Source organism: Podarcis pityusensis (assembly GCF_964106645.2).
Source record: "Podarcis pityusensis genome assembly, chromosome: 1".
Classification (NCBI taxonomy): Eukaryota; Metazoa; Chordata; class Lepidosauria; order Squamata; family Lacertidae; genus Podarcis; species Podarcis pityusensis.
This window is the reverse complement of record NC_138028.1, coordinates 76,393,278-76,407,509: the sequence shown is the minus strand read 5'-3', so window position 1 is coordinate 76,407,509 and position 14,232 is coordinate 76,393,278. Positions and strand designations below refer to the sequence as shown.

General features: G+C 42.3%; 1 protein-coding gene and 1 long non-coding RNA gene across 2 annotated transcripts in view; one reads left to right on the top strand and one right to left on the bottom strand.

Moving 5' to 3' along the window:
- The window catches only part of LOC308479858 (mucin-5AC-like), a 63,896-nt gene that overhangs the window by 16,924 nt on the left and 32,740 nt on the right, over window positions 1-14,232 (top strand). Inside the window, exons 13-26 of the mRNA XM_081010836.1 lie at window positions 191-328; window positions 428-592; window positions 1,148-1,242; window positions 3,662-3,788; window positions 4,564-4,819; window positions 5,587-5,639; window positions 5,979-6,079; window positions 8,131-8,282; window positions 9,406-9,544; window positions 9,644-9,757; window positions 10,738-10,917; window positions 11,869-12,108; window positions 13,416-13,572; window positions 14,004-14,132. Coding sequence (XP_080866962.1) covers window positions 191-328; window positions 428-592; window positions 1,148-1,242; window positions 3,662-3,788; window positions 4,564-4,819; window positions 5,587-5,639; window positions 5,979-6,079; window positions 8,131-8,282; window positions 9,406-9,544; window positions 9,644-9,757; window positions 10,738-10,917; window positions 11,869-12,108; window positions 13,416-13,572; window positions 14,004-14,132 — 2,046 coding nt within the window. The remainder of the gene's footprint in view (window positions 1-190; window positions 329-427; window positions 593-1,147; window positions 1,243-3,661; window positions 3,789-4,563; window positions 4,820-5,586; window positions 5,640-5,978; window positions 6,080-8,130; window positions 8,283-9,405; window positions 9,545-9,643; window positions 9,758-10,737; window positions 10,918-11,868; window positions 12,109-13,415; window positions 13,573-14,003; window positions 14,133-14,232) is intronic.
- LOC308479928 overlaps window positions 1-14,232 on the bottom strand; it is a 76,615-nt gene that overhangs the window by 45,808 nt on the left and 16,575 nt on the right. The window contains exon 2 of the long non-coding RNA XR_013987897.1: window positions 11,695-11,747. This is a non-coding gene — a long non-coding RNA (uncharacterized lncRNA). The remainder of the gene's footprint in view (window positions 1-11,694; window positions 11,748-14,232) is intronic.

Sequence of the window (14,232 nt, the reverse complement as noted above, 5' to 3'; positions counted from 1 at the left end):
TGAAAGTAAGCATATAACTGTTTCAACTTGTATCAAACCCTTCACACATCCATCCAGCCCACAGTCACAACATGCCAATGTGCTTGGCTTGCATGAATTGGCCTTCACAAATCTGGTTCTTCTTTTCCTGAGTAATGGATGGCAGTTGCAGCTCTGAATCTCATAAGAATGGTGTCTTCTTTGTCCGTAGCTAATGTAACCATATTCAGACCTTCGTCCTTCTTCATCACTGTGCATACAAACATTGGCCTTCAGCTAGTAATCCAGCTCGTACCCACAATGCAATTGTATATTCATGTGGATCCATCTTTCAAAGGAAGGACTTGTGGTAAGAAGTATTTTAAAGCAAAAAGAAATTTGTGGCATGCCTGGGGGGGCAAAGTATTATAAAACTGGACTATAAAACTCTTTGGGGTTTCTTTCAAAGGTCTCTGTGGAAACTTTGACAAGCGCCAGATGGATGACTTCACAGCCATAAGTGGAGTGGTGGAAGGAACAGCATCTGCATTTGCTAACACCTGGAAAACTCAGGCTGCATGTCCCAACATCAAACAAAGTTTTGAGGACCCTTGCACGCTTAGCATTGAAAATGGTAGGCATATTTGAGAATTATAAGCAAGACTCACAAACACTTCAAAATTATAATTCTACCTAGCTTGTGGGGAAAATTAATAGAAATAAACAAATTAGAAGAACTGACTGAAAACAAATATTAATAAATGGGGAAATCAGGGGAAATAAATAACAATAAAACCTTGCAAATCAAGATCCTGTAGCCACAATCTAAACAGAAGAAGTTAGGTATGCCACCCCCCATTGAAATACGGTAAGTGGATGTACACATGGCTACCTCTTTTTTAGACTGTGGCTTGTAAGTTTTGCAAGTAGTCTATAAACTAACAGCCCTATGCATAATTGGGTATATTGGGTATCTGTAGCATGCACATATTCAAGATTTAGATCATTTCCTTCCTCAGTCCATGGCTTCAGGAGGTTCAGCAATGAGTGAACAGCAGTGAGTAGAGCAAGCATTGTAGCAGCACCAGGATATCCTGTCTAGAGTCAGTGATGTGAGTTGAGGTAAAAGCTGCCATTTGCACCTATAGAAATTCCCAAAACGATATGGATTAATTTCTTTTCTTTGTAGAAAAATACGCCCGACATTGGTGTGGATTGCTGACTGACTCGGAAGGACCTTTTGCTAAATGTCATGCCTCAGTTAATCCAGCTTCTTATCATACGGTATGAAGCTATCTGTTACCTCTCATTGAAAACAGTTTATTGGAGGAAGTTGAAAAGTATCTTTGGTTGGGGTAGGCAACCTGGTGTCCTACAGATATTTTGGACTGCAACTCCCACTGTCCATGACAATTGGCCATGCTAGCTGGGACTGGTGGGAATTGTAGTAATAAACATCTGGAGGGCACCATGTTGGTTACCACTAATCTATAAGGAAACATAATGGTGGGACAAGACAAAATGGGTGGAACTAAATGGAAGGTGTCATCAGTATAGGATCCAAGCCATACCATCACATGTTTCAGGGATGAGGCAAGATATGTCATTTCACAGAGAAAAGCAGAAATCAACAACTGGAGAGGGTGAAACTGACAAGGGAGTAGGGGAGCTGAGTGCTGGGCAGTTAACATAGGCCATGCTGAGACAGTGAAATGCTGAACATAAACAGAATGTCCAGGAGTGAAGATGATGTGAAAGAATTTCAATAGAGCTTCTGGATGTTCTGAAGGCTGGGAGAAAAGCCAGTCAGGATTTGACTAGAAGGCATAGGAGAGTTTAAAGGACTAGTTCACAAATGCATGCCCATCACTTGATGACTACAGTATCAAATGCTGATTCCATGAGTAAATTGGCCCAGTGGCGGAGGAAGGGGGTGTGGGGGTGCAGGTCTCCCCAGGTGTCATCACTGAGGGAGGTGGCATAATGACAAAAATATGAGTTTTTAAAAATAAATTGGGCTCATGAAACTTTTTAGTTCAGTCAACAAACGTAACGAAACGCGGCTGGCACTGGGCGCTACACCACGGGGGCCGGCACTTACCACGGGGCCTGCAGCGTGCCTGAGCCACATGTCTCTCCTGGGAGTGACGTGGTGGCTTGGGCGCCTGCAGGCTCTGTGCTGCCTGAAACGGCAGCGTAGGACTTGCATCTGCCCTCTGCCTCTCCCTCAGCCATCCTACAGCTGAGGGGGAGATGGCAGAGAGGCTCCATAAAGCCCACTCCGCCCCCATGGGTGGCTTGTCCCACCCCCCAGCTGCAGGACGTGCGTGCCGCACCCAGCACCCAAGCAGCTAGCTATGCCGCTGAATGGGCCATCACAAATCAAATACAGTGGTTCCTCGGGTTACATACACTTCAGGTTACAGACTCCGCTAATCCAGAAATATTACCTCGGGTTAAGAACTTTGCTTCAGGATGAGAACAGAAATTGTGCTCCGGTGGCACAGCGGCAGCAGCAGGAGGCTCCATTAGCCAAAGTGGTGCTTCAGGTTAAGAACAGTTTCAGGTTAAGAATAGACCTCCAGAACGAATTAAGTTCTTAACTCGAGGTATCACTGTACCACAGACAATGTTTTCATGCCATTCCATATCACCACACATAAACTTTTCAAAAGAGTCAGTTCACATATTCTCCTCTGTATCATCAACTGATGAGAAATCTAGTGTTGCACATGTATGAGCTCACTGGCTTTAAGACTTCTGTTTCAGATGAATGTCTGAACTCAATGAGTAGTATTCTGTGATAGGTAAAGGTAAAGGGACCCCTGACCATTAGGTCCAGTCATGACCGACTCTGGGGTTGTGGCGCTCATCTCGCTTTATTGGCCGAGGGAGCCGGCGTACAGCTTCCGGGTCATGTGGCCAGCATGACTAAGCTGCTTCTGGCGAACCAGGGCAGTGCACGGAAACGCCGCTTACCTTCCCCCTGGAGCGGTACCTATTTATCTACTTGCACTTTGACATGCTTTCGAACTGCTAGGTGGGCAGGAGCAGGGACCAAGTAACGGGAGCTCACCCCATCATGGGGATTCAAACCACCGACCTTCTGATCAGCAAGTCCTAGGCTCTGTGGTTTAACCGACAGCACCACCTGCGTCCCAAGTATTCTGTGATAGTCCTACTCAAAGTAGACCCACAGAAGTTAATGGCCATAAGTAACTTGGGTTCATTAATTTCAGTGGGTCTAGTCTGAGTAGGAATACTTCCGTCATCTCCTGGATCTAAATATAGATAAATATTTCCCCCTTTTATTCACATACACGCCACATGATACTTCATTTTGCTTTGAAGCATAATGCTTATAATCCTGAGTTGCTTGCAAGTAATGTTGATTTCCCTTTCCAGTTATGAACCAAAATGTAAGACTGACAATAGTGAAACTCAGAACTGAAAATCCAATTTGGGTCAGCAATTGTTGTATCGCTAAAATGGCCTGAAGGCACATGATACAATTCTACTGCTGAAGCCAAGTACATCGAGCCCCTGCCTGCTAAAGGATGAGAGATGACACTGAATGGGATATTAGTTAGTCTGAAAAAAAGTTACAAGTGAAATCTAATCTAGTCAAATTGAGAAACGGTAGGAAAAGGATTATTGACTTGGAATGGATTGTTTTTAATAAGAGCATTTTCCTGTTCTCTAGAATTGCATGTTTGACACCTGCAACTGTGAAAGAAGTGAGGATTGCATGTGTGCTGCCCTCTCTTCCTATGTTAGAGCCTGTGCAGCTGAAAAAGTAGAGCTTCCAGGATGGAGGACCAATGTCTGTTGTAAGTCTTCTAAACAGCCATCTCGGGTCTTAAAATGAAATAACTTTTTGTGCCAATGAATCTTAGCATTTTCCTTGTCTTGCTGGGTTCTCTTAGTGATGGTCTGGAGTAATAGACTTCAGGACACATTCCCCCCCCCCCAAAATAATCCCATTTTTTAAAATAAAAATAAAAAAGATGGATCTAGTCATGGACATTCATGCCTTGATTTTATCCAGGCTAGGTTTCAGCAATGCACTCTATGTGGAGATGCCTTCCAAAAGCATCTGGGAGCTGCAGATTTCACAATGCAGCAGCCACACTACTATCTGAGATGAATGTATAGAACACATCACTAATACTACTCTAATTTCACTGGCTATCTGCTTCTGGTCTCAATTCCAAGTACTGGTCTTAACCATTAAATTCATAGTCTGGGACCTGGATACCTAAAGGATTGCCCTCACCCATAAGAACCTGCCCTTGCAGATTCTGCTCTGTGTCTCCTTGATGCTCTGTGGCAGATAGGTACTAGGGACAGAGCATTTTTAGTTGTGGCACCCTCACTATGAAAGGCCCTCCTGAAGGTCTGCCTGGCTTCTGTTTCAGCGGGCATTTAGCTATCTATATAACCACATGTATTCTTCCTTTAGTAATTTAACTTATTATTTTTTAATTCTTTTTTTGTAAACTACTGTGTGTATGTCTGTGTCTTAGGACAAAAAGGCAGGTCACAGAAAAGCTTTCAATCAATCAGTCAATCAATCAATCAATCTGTTTGTTTTTCTCTTTCCAGCCAGATACACCACTTCATGCCCCAAATCCCTGAATTACAGCTATTCCATCAGTTCTTGTCAACCTACCTGCCGATCTCTGAGTGAACCTGATGTTACCTGCAATGTCAAATTTGTCCCAGTTGATGGATGCACCTGTGAAAGTGGAACCTACATGGATGATTATGGAAAATGTGTACCTGCTAACAAATGCCCATGCTATTACAAAGGAACGTCAATACTCTCCGGTGAAGTGCTCCATGACGTTGGTGTTTTGTGGTAAGAGGATTCAAGCTGCTGCCTTTAACTTTTTAGTACAGCCTTCACCAACCTGGTGCCCTCCAAATGTTAGGGACTACAACTCATGGCAAAGCTCTTCTAGCATTATCAGAATACATGACTAAGTAGTGCCGGTATCTGGAATGCTTGCATTTTGTCCCAGATTCTTTTATCGCTACCTAACTAATTTCCCCTCCATATCTTATAAGTAAATAGACCAAAATGCCTAAATACATAAAGAGCAACAGAATTTGGAAAAACATCCAAATTAGTGACCTGTATGGTCCCATTTTCAGATTCTAAAAAAGGTAAAGGTAAAGGTACCCCTGCCCGTACGGGCCAGTCTTGACAGACTCTAGGGTTGTGCGCTCATCTCACTCTATAGGCCGGGAGCCAGGGCTGTCTGCAGACACTTCCGGGTCACGTGGCCAGCGTGACAAGCTGCATCTGGCGAGCCAGTGCAGCACACGGAAACGCCGTTTACCTTCCTGCTGGTAAGCGGTCCCTATTTATCTACTTGCACCTGGGGGTGCTTTCGAACTGCTAGGTTGGCAGGCGCTGGGACCGAACAACGGGAGCGCACCCCGCCGCGGGGATTCAATTTCAGATTCTAAATATCCCTAAATCACCGGTATTTCTGGAGTAAACCCAACTGCTCTACTCTGTATAGGGCACAACTACAGACTCACAACTTGAAGGCTCCAAGTTTTAAGCACAACCAGAAAGTGAATGCAAAAGCAAACCTAATTCCTCTTTCTTTTACATAGCACATGCAGCCAAGGAAAATTGAACTGCATTGGTGATGGGGACACAAAACAGGGTAAGGAGAATATACCTATATATGTAAAATATGTTATATATACTTACTTTCCATCTTGGAAAGTTGCAGACAATTGGGCTGCGTTCCTTATTTTGTTAAAAGCCTTTTATATTGTAGATGGCTACAAATTGACAGCTGGGCACAATTATTAAATATTCACTGGAAAACCATATTCATTAAAAGTTTCAAGTTAATACGGGCTTCATAGTTAATTATATAATAGTTCCACAAACCATAGTAGACTTCTGTTCAAAAGGTTTGTTTGAGGTCTTCCTGTTCTGTGGTACCCATGCCTGTCCTTTCATCTCTTACACATTTTCTCTCCTTTTGCCCTGCTAGTCTGCATTGCCCCCATGGTCTACTTTAACTGCAGAAATGCCACTGCAGGCCAAACTGGAGCTGAATGCCAGAAAAGCTGTCAGACTCTTGATATGCACTGTGTAAGTATGCAGGACCGGATGATATTTTAAGAGACTGTGCTATCAATCAGAATGTCCTTTGCTTTTGTCACAAACTTATTATCTGACCTTAGACAAGGCACTCTCCTGTCCTCACCCTCTTCCCCATCTAGTGTAGGGGGTGAGGGATCTCAGGATGTTAGCTGAACAGAGCCCTCCCAGCCTCCGTATCCTCAGGCCTCTTTTCAGCCCATTCCCCTCCCTGGTCCTGCTTCGTGTCCTCAAGTGCTTTTGCCTGTTTGGAATGTGTTTTGAACTGTGACAAATGCCTATTGCTTGTCTGGATGAAGGATGGAAGATGGAGAAGTGTGTGAACCTCTGCCTTTTGCATGATCAGAATGTAGACTACTGTACATAAGGTTAGGGTTACATCTGTTGCTCCACTCACATTTACCTCTGACCCAACCTACCACTGGCATGAAAATCCTGGAAGGTTGTCAACAAGAAAGGTGGACCTCAGACTGAAAACATTCCCCATCCCTGAGCTGCAGGATTATAATGCATATATTGGAACTTTGCATAATTTCTTACTTATTTCATTAAATATACATACCACTAAATTAAACACACCCACACCCACCTACAAGTGGTTTACAAAAAAAGCAGGGGATAAGCATGGGATCTTCCATTCTCTTTAGTGTCAGGGAAGGAACAGTCTTCACATGCTCCAGCATCAAAGTTAAGTGGACCAGCCACTGCTCATTCAAACCTAGATGTTTACACTGGAGACCACCTTGCAAATTGGGGCTCCTGGGTATGCACAAGAGCTGCTGAATTAGGTGTCAGTTCACAATTTAACAAGCATAGGCTTTCACCCACTTGAATTCCCACAGCCTACAGTCTTTTTTTTTTATATATATATATAATATTTATTGGGGTTTACAATAAAAATACATGTAACAGACAATATAGCAAATATCTTAACATAGTTTCACATTATTTTTTTTTTTGGACTTCCTCACATCTCCCGCTCCCACTTTCATTGTTATAACTTTTTAGCAGCAATTTATTATCTTATTTGCATTCTTATATCCCTTCTATATTTCATAGTCTTCTAGTTCTCAAAAAAAAAAGAGTTATATTTTCTCAATCTCTCTTATTTTCTTAAATCATCTAAGTTAGTGGTGCTCAATTATTTATGATCTAGCATCCTGCTTAGCATTCACTCAAGTTGCAATGTTTTTGTAAATAGTTCTTAAATTTCTTCCAATCCTCCTCCATCCTCTCTTCTCCCAGGTCACGGATTCTGCCAGTCATCTCAGCTAGTTCCATATAGTCTATCAGTTGCATCTGCCATTCTTCCAGCGTGGGTAGATCTTGAGTTTTCCAGTACTTTGCGAGAAGTATCCTTGCTGCTGTTGTTGCATACATAAAAAATGTCCAATCCTTCTTTACCACCCCTTGGCCGACAATACCCAAAAGAAAGGCCTCTGGTTTCTTAGTGAAGGTATACTTAAATACCTTTTTCAGTTCATTATAAATCATTTCCCAGAACGCCTTCACTTTAGGGCAAGTCCACCAGAGATGGAAGAATGTTCCTTCGCTCTCTTTACATTTCCAACACTTATTATCAGACAGGTGGTAAATTTTTGCAAGTTTGACTGGGGTCATGTACCATCTATATATCATTTTCATTACATTTTCTTTCAAAGCATTACATGCAGTAAATTTCAATCCAGTACTCCACAACCTTTCCCAGTCCTCAAACATAATATTATACCCAATGTCCTGTGCCCACCTTATCATAGCCGATTTGACCATTTCATCTTGTGTATTCCATTTTAACAGCAAGTTATACATCCTTGAAAGTACCTTAGTCTTTGGTTCTAACAATTCTGTTTCTAGTTTCGATTTCTCCACCTGGAACCCTAGTTTCTTGTCGTTTTTAAAAACTTCTTTAATCTGAGCGTAATGTAACCAGTCTCGCACTTTATCCTCTACAGTCTTTTGATCCAGTCCTGTTTTAGTGGACTAATTCAATTGTTATCAGCATTATTCTCTCTTCTGAAGTAATGCTTTCTTGGCTTTTACAGTATAGCACACAGTGTGTCTCTGGCTGCATGTGCCCTGCTGGGCTGGTGTCAGATGGTAAAGGGGGCTGCATCGCTATGGAAGAGTGTCCATGCATTCACAATGATGCCACATATCAGCCAGGAGAGAAGATTAAAGTCAACTGTAACACCTGGTAAGGACTTCTTAAAGAAAATGCCTCTTGTTACCATCATCTTATATGTTCCTAAAATAACCAACACAAAAAATATAAATAATTATCAGGTTGAATAACAGGTTGGCAGATATACATAGGGTCATTTCACGTATTACACTATTATGCATGTACACCAGAGTTTACTCTCTAATGTACACCTATGTATACTATAAATAACTAAAGAAAGAAATACCTAAAAATATTATGTGGCTATGACTTTTTTTATTAATAAATGTGTATTCTATTTGTCAAATTAAATTTTCCAGGGTGACTTATGTAAAATCCACATACAACAAACAACATCATGAAAGGCAGCAGATAAAAGCATAATTAAAAACAGTCAATTCAGACTTTAAAGTTCGTTAAAAGGCTATAGACAACAAAGTGGCCCTCATCTGTTGCCAAAGAAACATAGTAGCATGGGCACCAGCTAAACCACTCTGGCTGTTCCTTAGATGGGCTGTGACCACTGAACAAGCTTCCTTCCTGGTCACCCCCTGCCATACCCCAAGTCTGCGGGCACACCTAGAAGAAAGCTTCTGATGGTAACTTTTGTGCATTGACAGGCTGATGTGGAGGTGAATGAGCCAAGTAACCAAATACAGCTGGATAGGAGGAACTTCGTATCCTCATTAGCACAATGATACATTATACATACAGTCACACACATACATCTTGCTTATTTCTGAACAAATCAGGAAAGTGTTATAAGGGAGGTCTGGGCTTTTATAAGGCACCTGCTTGGCCATTGTGAGAACAGATGCTGGACAGGATGGGCCATTGGCCTGATCCAGCAGACTCTTCTTATGTTCCCCTTAGGCTAGTCCACAATATAGTACAGTGAACTTGTAACGTTCTTGAGTGGCCTATGAAAGAACTTACATAGCTCATTTCTTTTAATTCCCATCTTTCTGATGTTTTACAGGTTGTAAGAAATAATGCAGCTTCCCTTGCTCTCCCCTCCCCTCTCCACACATTGCCTATGATTAATTTAAGAGATAAGTAATTTAAGCCTGTGTTAAAGGAATACATGCCAGCTTATATCTGCGCAAACCAAGGAATCACTTTAAAATGCTCTATTTTCTCCCTTCTTCTCCCTCAGCGTATGTAAGAACAGGATGTGGGAATGCACCAAGGACAGATGCCTAGGTACCTGTGCTGTTTATGGAGATGGGCATTATATCACCTTTGATGACAAGCGTTACATTTTCAATGGGAAATGTGAATATACACTAGTTCAGGTACTGAGCAATTTGTCTTGGCCTTATGAATGGAGAATTAAGCTGAATACACCACAGAATGAAGTCATCTCTTCCCTTATTTCACCCTCCCCTTCTTAGGATCACTGTGGACAGAACAACTCTGCCCCCGGAACATTCCGAGTCATCACCGAAAATGTTCCCTGTGGTACTACTGGAACCACTTGCTCAAAATCTATTAAAGTCTTCTTTGGGGTGAGCAGCGTTACCAGTACTATTAGGGAACTGTATCAGGGTTTAGCATGAGATGATTTAATCTGCATACTAGGTTCCAAACAAGCAACTAAGTGAGGCAAGGAGGTGAACTGGAAAGAGAAAGTGAGGGCAGGAGAAGAGACTTCTATCCTCTCACCACCTACAGCCCCCCCCCCCTCCCTCCTGCTAGTCTTGCACCTACTGAGCCTCTCACCTTCAGGCAAGCCAGCACTAGCAGTTGAGAGCAGCAGAGATAAGGCCACTGCTACAATTGTTTTAACTGTTTTTAATTTGTGTGGTTTGTTATTGTTGTTTGTTTGTTTTTACTGAGTGAGGGGAGATGCGTTTGAAAATAGAGGAGATTGAGGAGTGCCCCAATCAGAGTGGTTCAGGATAGGGGCGAGGTATAATGTGGGAGGCGGGGCAGACCGGGTAAGGGGCACATGTCACAGGCAGTTAGTGACTGTGCCATGTGCCAGCCCCTTCTCCAACCTGGGTAATTGTGGTTGTCATATCAGCCAGCCCTCGATTCTGCAGGCACTATTGCTGAATGCCAGGTCAGCTCTGAACAAGACCTTCCTCATCCCTGGTCTGATTATGAATGAGGAGGCCAATCCGTTCTGCATCACTGAGACCTAGGTGGGTGAGCAGGGTGGAGTTGGACTCACACACACCAGTACTTGGTGCAGCATCAGGGCAGACTTGAGGGTCGCTGAGGGGAAGTTGCTCTGGTCTGTAGAAATTCTCTCTCTCTCGGCTTTCTGAGCAGTTGGGTGGGTGGCATCTAGAGTGTGTGATCCTGGCACTGGGCAACCAGGACAGATTAGGAGTTCTGGCTTACCACCCACCTCGCTGCCCAACAGTCTCCCTGCCTGAATTTTCTGCAACACATTATACGTAGGGTTGATGGATGATGAACACCAGTTTTTGTTTTTGAACTTTGTAATGACTTTCCTCCATTCTTTATTTTGCTCCCCCAGAACTATGATCTGATCCTCAGTGAGGAGCGCCATGAATTAATACAAAGGGGTGATGGAGGCCAAGTACCTTACAAGATTCGCTACATGGGCATGTATTTGGTTATTGAAGCAAACAATGGGCTGATCCTTTTATGGGATAGGAAAACCAGCGTATTTATCAAATTACGTGATGACTTCAAGGTGATGCACTTTTTACAAGACTAGTGCCTCTTACATTTTAAGTTTAAATGTGCATAATTTAGATGCAAATCCCACTCATTTCCATGGCAATTATTTCAATTGTAAGTGTGCTTAGACTCACACCTTAAGAGCTGATTTTCAAGACAGAAACCATGGGGAGGTCATCTGAAATAGCCTCTGCAAAAAGGATGGTTCATAAGGGAAACTACTTCATATGCCTTGTCTCTTTGATATATATTGGTTCCCGGCATGACTGGCTTTCATGCAACTGCTTACACCGGGATTATTTGAAGATGACATGGGGCATATCAAACAAACAGGGCTATTCCACAGGGAGCTGCTGCTGCATGGAAGAAATTGCAAACAGCCTCTGCTTGACATCCATATTGTATAAAGTACCATTAGTAAACAGGTATATGATTCTGATTTAGATGAGTATCTGTTTGCAATCTCACCTTGCAAGCATCTACTTTTTAACTGACCCAGAAAACACCATGTTTTGATAAGGAGACCAAATATAATAGTTCTGTTATCATTTCAAAATATGAGCAATGTTTGAACATTTCAATGAATTTTATACCAATGCAGTATATTTTCAATTTATGTCTGCTGCCCTTTTGATCAGCATATGACAATAAGATGGAGAAGTTATGAATAGACAATAACTTGTAGATTAACAATAACTGAGAAATTGAACACAATATTATTATTTTTTTGTATTTTTGAACAAATGCAAAATAATCTTCATAGGAAGGAAAGAAAAAACAAATCTCTTACCTCTAGGCACACATGGCTTGTGTTTTCTAAATGCAACAAATAATGATAGTTTCCTGTAATAAGAGATGGCAGCGTGTTAATTAACCAAATGGGAGAAAATCAAAAATTAAGTTGGGCTAAGAGGTTCATTCAATTTATCTGTAACTCAAGTGTTTTCATTGCTTCTTTGTGCAGGGTCAGGTCTGTGGTTTATGTGGGAACTATGATGGCAATGGAATGAATGACTTCACTACCCGGAGTCAGTCTGTAGTAAGTGATGTGCTGGAGTTTGGTAATAGTTGGAAGGTGTCTCCCACATGTCCTGAAGCCAAATGCACAAAGGATCCTTGCTTCAAGAACCCTTACAGAAAGTCCTGGGCACAGAAGCAATGCAGCATCATCAACAGCAAGGCCTTTGCTGCCTGCCACTCTCAGGTATACCTTGCGGCAGAACTATCTTGAAGTCTAGAATTTTTCAGGTGTTCACCACAATTCCTGAGCAATTACAAATCTATAATTATACATGTGGTGGTTCCATGGATTTCAACAGTCCATTACAGAAGGCACGTAACACCCTACAGGATGTCACCAACTCTGAAGACTGTCTAGCAGCACCTTTAAGTAGTGTCTTTAACAACCCTCTACTATGTGTCCCACTGCTGTCATATTCTAGATTTTGGAGTGTGTTCAGTGTAAATGTTTAGCACTAGATCCTGTTTCTAATGCTTTGGATTGTGAAGAAGCCATTTAGAAAAATACTAATAAGAATTCAGGCTAAGTCAAGACAGACCATTCAGAAAATTAGCTTATGCTGATATCTTTTCTTCCTGTTTTAAAGGGAAGTCCCTAACTGACTGTTACGACCCAATTTATTGCCTTCTTTTGCTAATCAATTCTTGATGTGAATATTCAACTATGGAACTTTTACCACCCCAATACAGCAGGCAAGATACGTGTGCATAAATGGAATTTTGCTTACAGGCCTGTATTTGTGCCAATGCAAAAAGATAATGGGAGGGCAGTTTCAGGTCTGTGCAGTCTTTTGGAGGGAAAGAGTGGGTATGGGAGTCAGTCTGGATACCCCTTCCCCTCCCCTCCTCTCTCCAAGAGGTGATCCACGCTGCCTGAATGAGCAGTGCTCATATTCTTCAGCAAGTTGCATGAGCACACCAGTCGGTGTACAGTCTTCTGTGTGAACACTCTGGATCAGGGCCTCTATCTTCACCACTTAGAGCAAAGTGTGAAAGGATGTTAAATGTGCCTTCCCATTGCACCTGAAGGTTTTGGGGGTATTTTTTTAAAATGCAGCTAACACTCCCTGAAAAGACACTTTTCATGGATAGACATTTTAGATGTGAACTTCTCGCTGACTTTGAATTTCTTACGTTCCTTATGTTTGGTTTTTGTTACACTGTATGCAAATATTTAATGTACAGTGGTACCTCGGGTTACATACGCTTCAGGTTACACACTCCACTAACCCAGAAATAGTGCTTCAAGTTAAGAACTTTGCTTCAAGATAAGACCAGAAATCGGGCTCCAGCGGCGTGGCGGCAGCAGGAGGCCCCATTAGCTAAAGTGGTGCTTCAGATCTTTTGCACACTAGCCAACAGTCTATGAAAGCAATTGCAAACCCAGGGGGTGGCGATATTACCAACAACTTCTCAAACACACTATCGCCCGTGGAACAAACTTAGGAAATGTCAGCAGGACCCATAGCTGATGCTTCAATGTTTTAACAGGTTGAGCCAACGAGATATTACGAAGCTTGTGTAACTGATTCCTGCGCTTGTGACACGGGGGGAGATTGTGAATGCTTCTGTACAGCTGTAGCTGCGTATGCTCAAGCATGTAGTGAATTTGGAGTGTGCATATCATGGAGAACACCATCATTCTGTCGTGAGTATTGGACCACACTTGAATGTATACTGGAAGTGGGAGGAGGGTGAAGGGGAAATGAGATATTAGCTTCAAGATAATTTTTCCATTAGATATATATGACAATAAACAGCACACTGAAGAAAATGTATGGATTTGTGTGTGTGTGTGTGTGTGTGTGTGTGTGGTACAGTACTGTGAATACCTTCAATGAATCAGCAACTGCCTAATGTAGGATTGTTGATATAACTATGTTGCAGTAAATAGAAATAACTACATTCATTTTCAGTGCTTTCTTCATGCCTTTGCTTCCCACCTTCTTATCAGTTTAGGTATTGGCCTCATGAGCATACTTTGTCATGGTGCCCACCATTATTTTAATGGCATTGACAGCAATACAGATCCATGGTGGAATGTCTGGTCCTCAACATTTTTCTTTCGGTTCCCCTTAGCAATGTTCTGTGATTATTACAATGATGAACGTGAATGTGAATGGCACTACAAGCCTTGTGGAGCCCCATGCATGAAGACATGCAGAAACCCAAGCGGGAGATGCCATTATCAGTTGCCTGGCTTGGAAGGTAAGAAGACTTCTAGTGACTTATAGGGTCATTAAGCCAGCTATGCACAACATTTAATAGGTTTCAAGTTTGGGGGAGTGTTGTTGGTTGTCTAAACCAA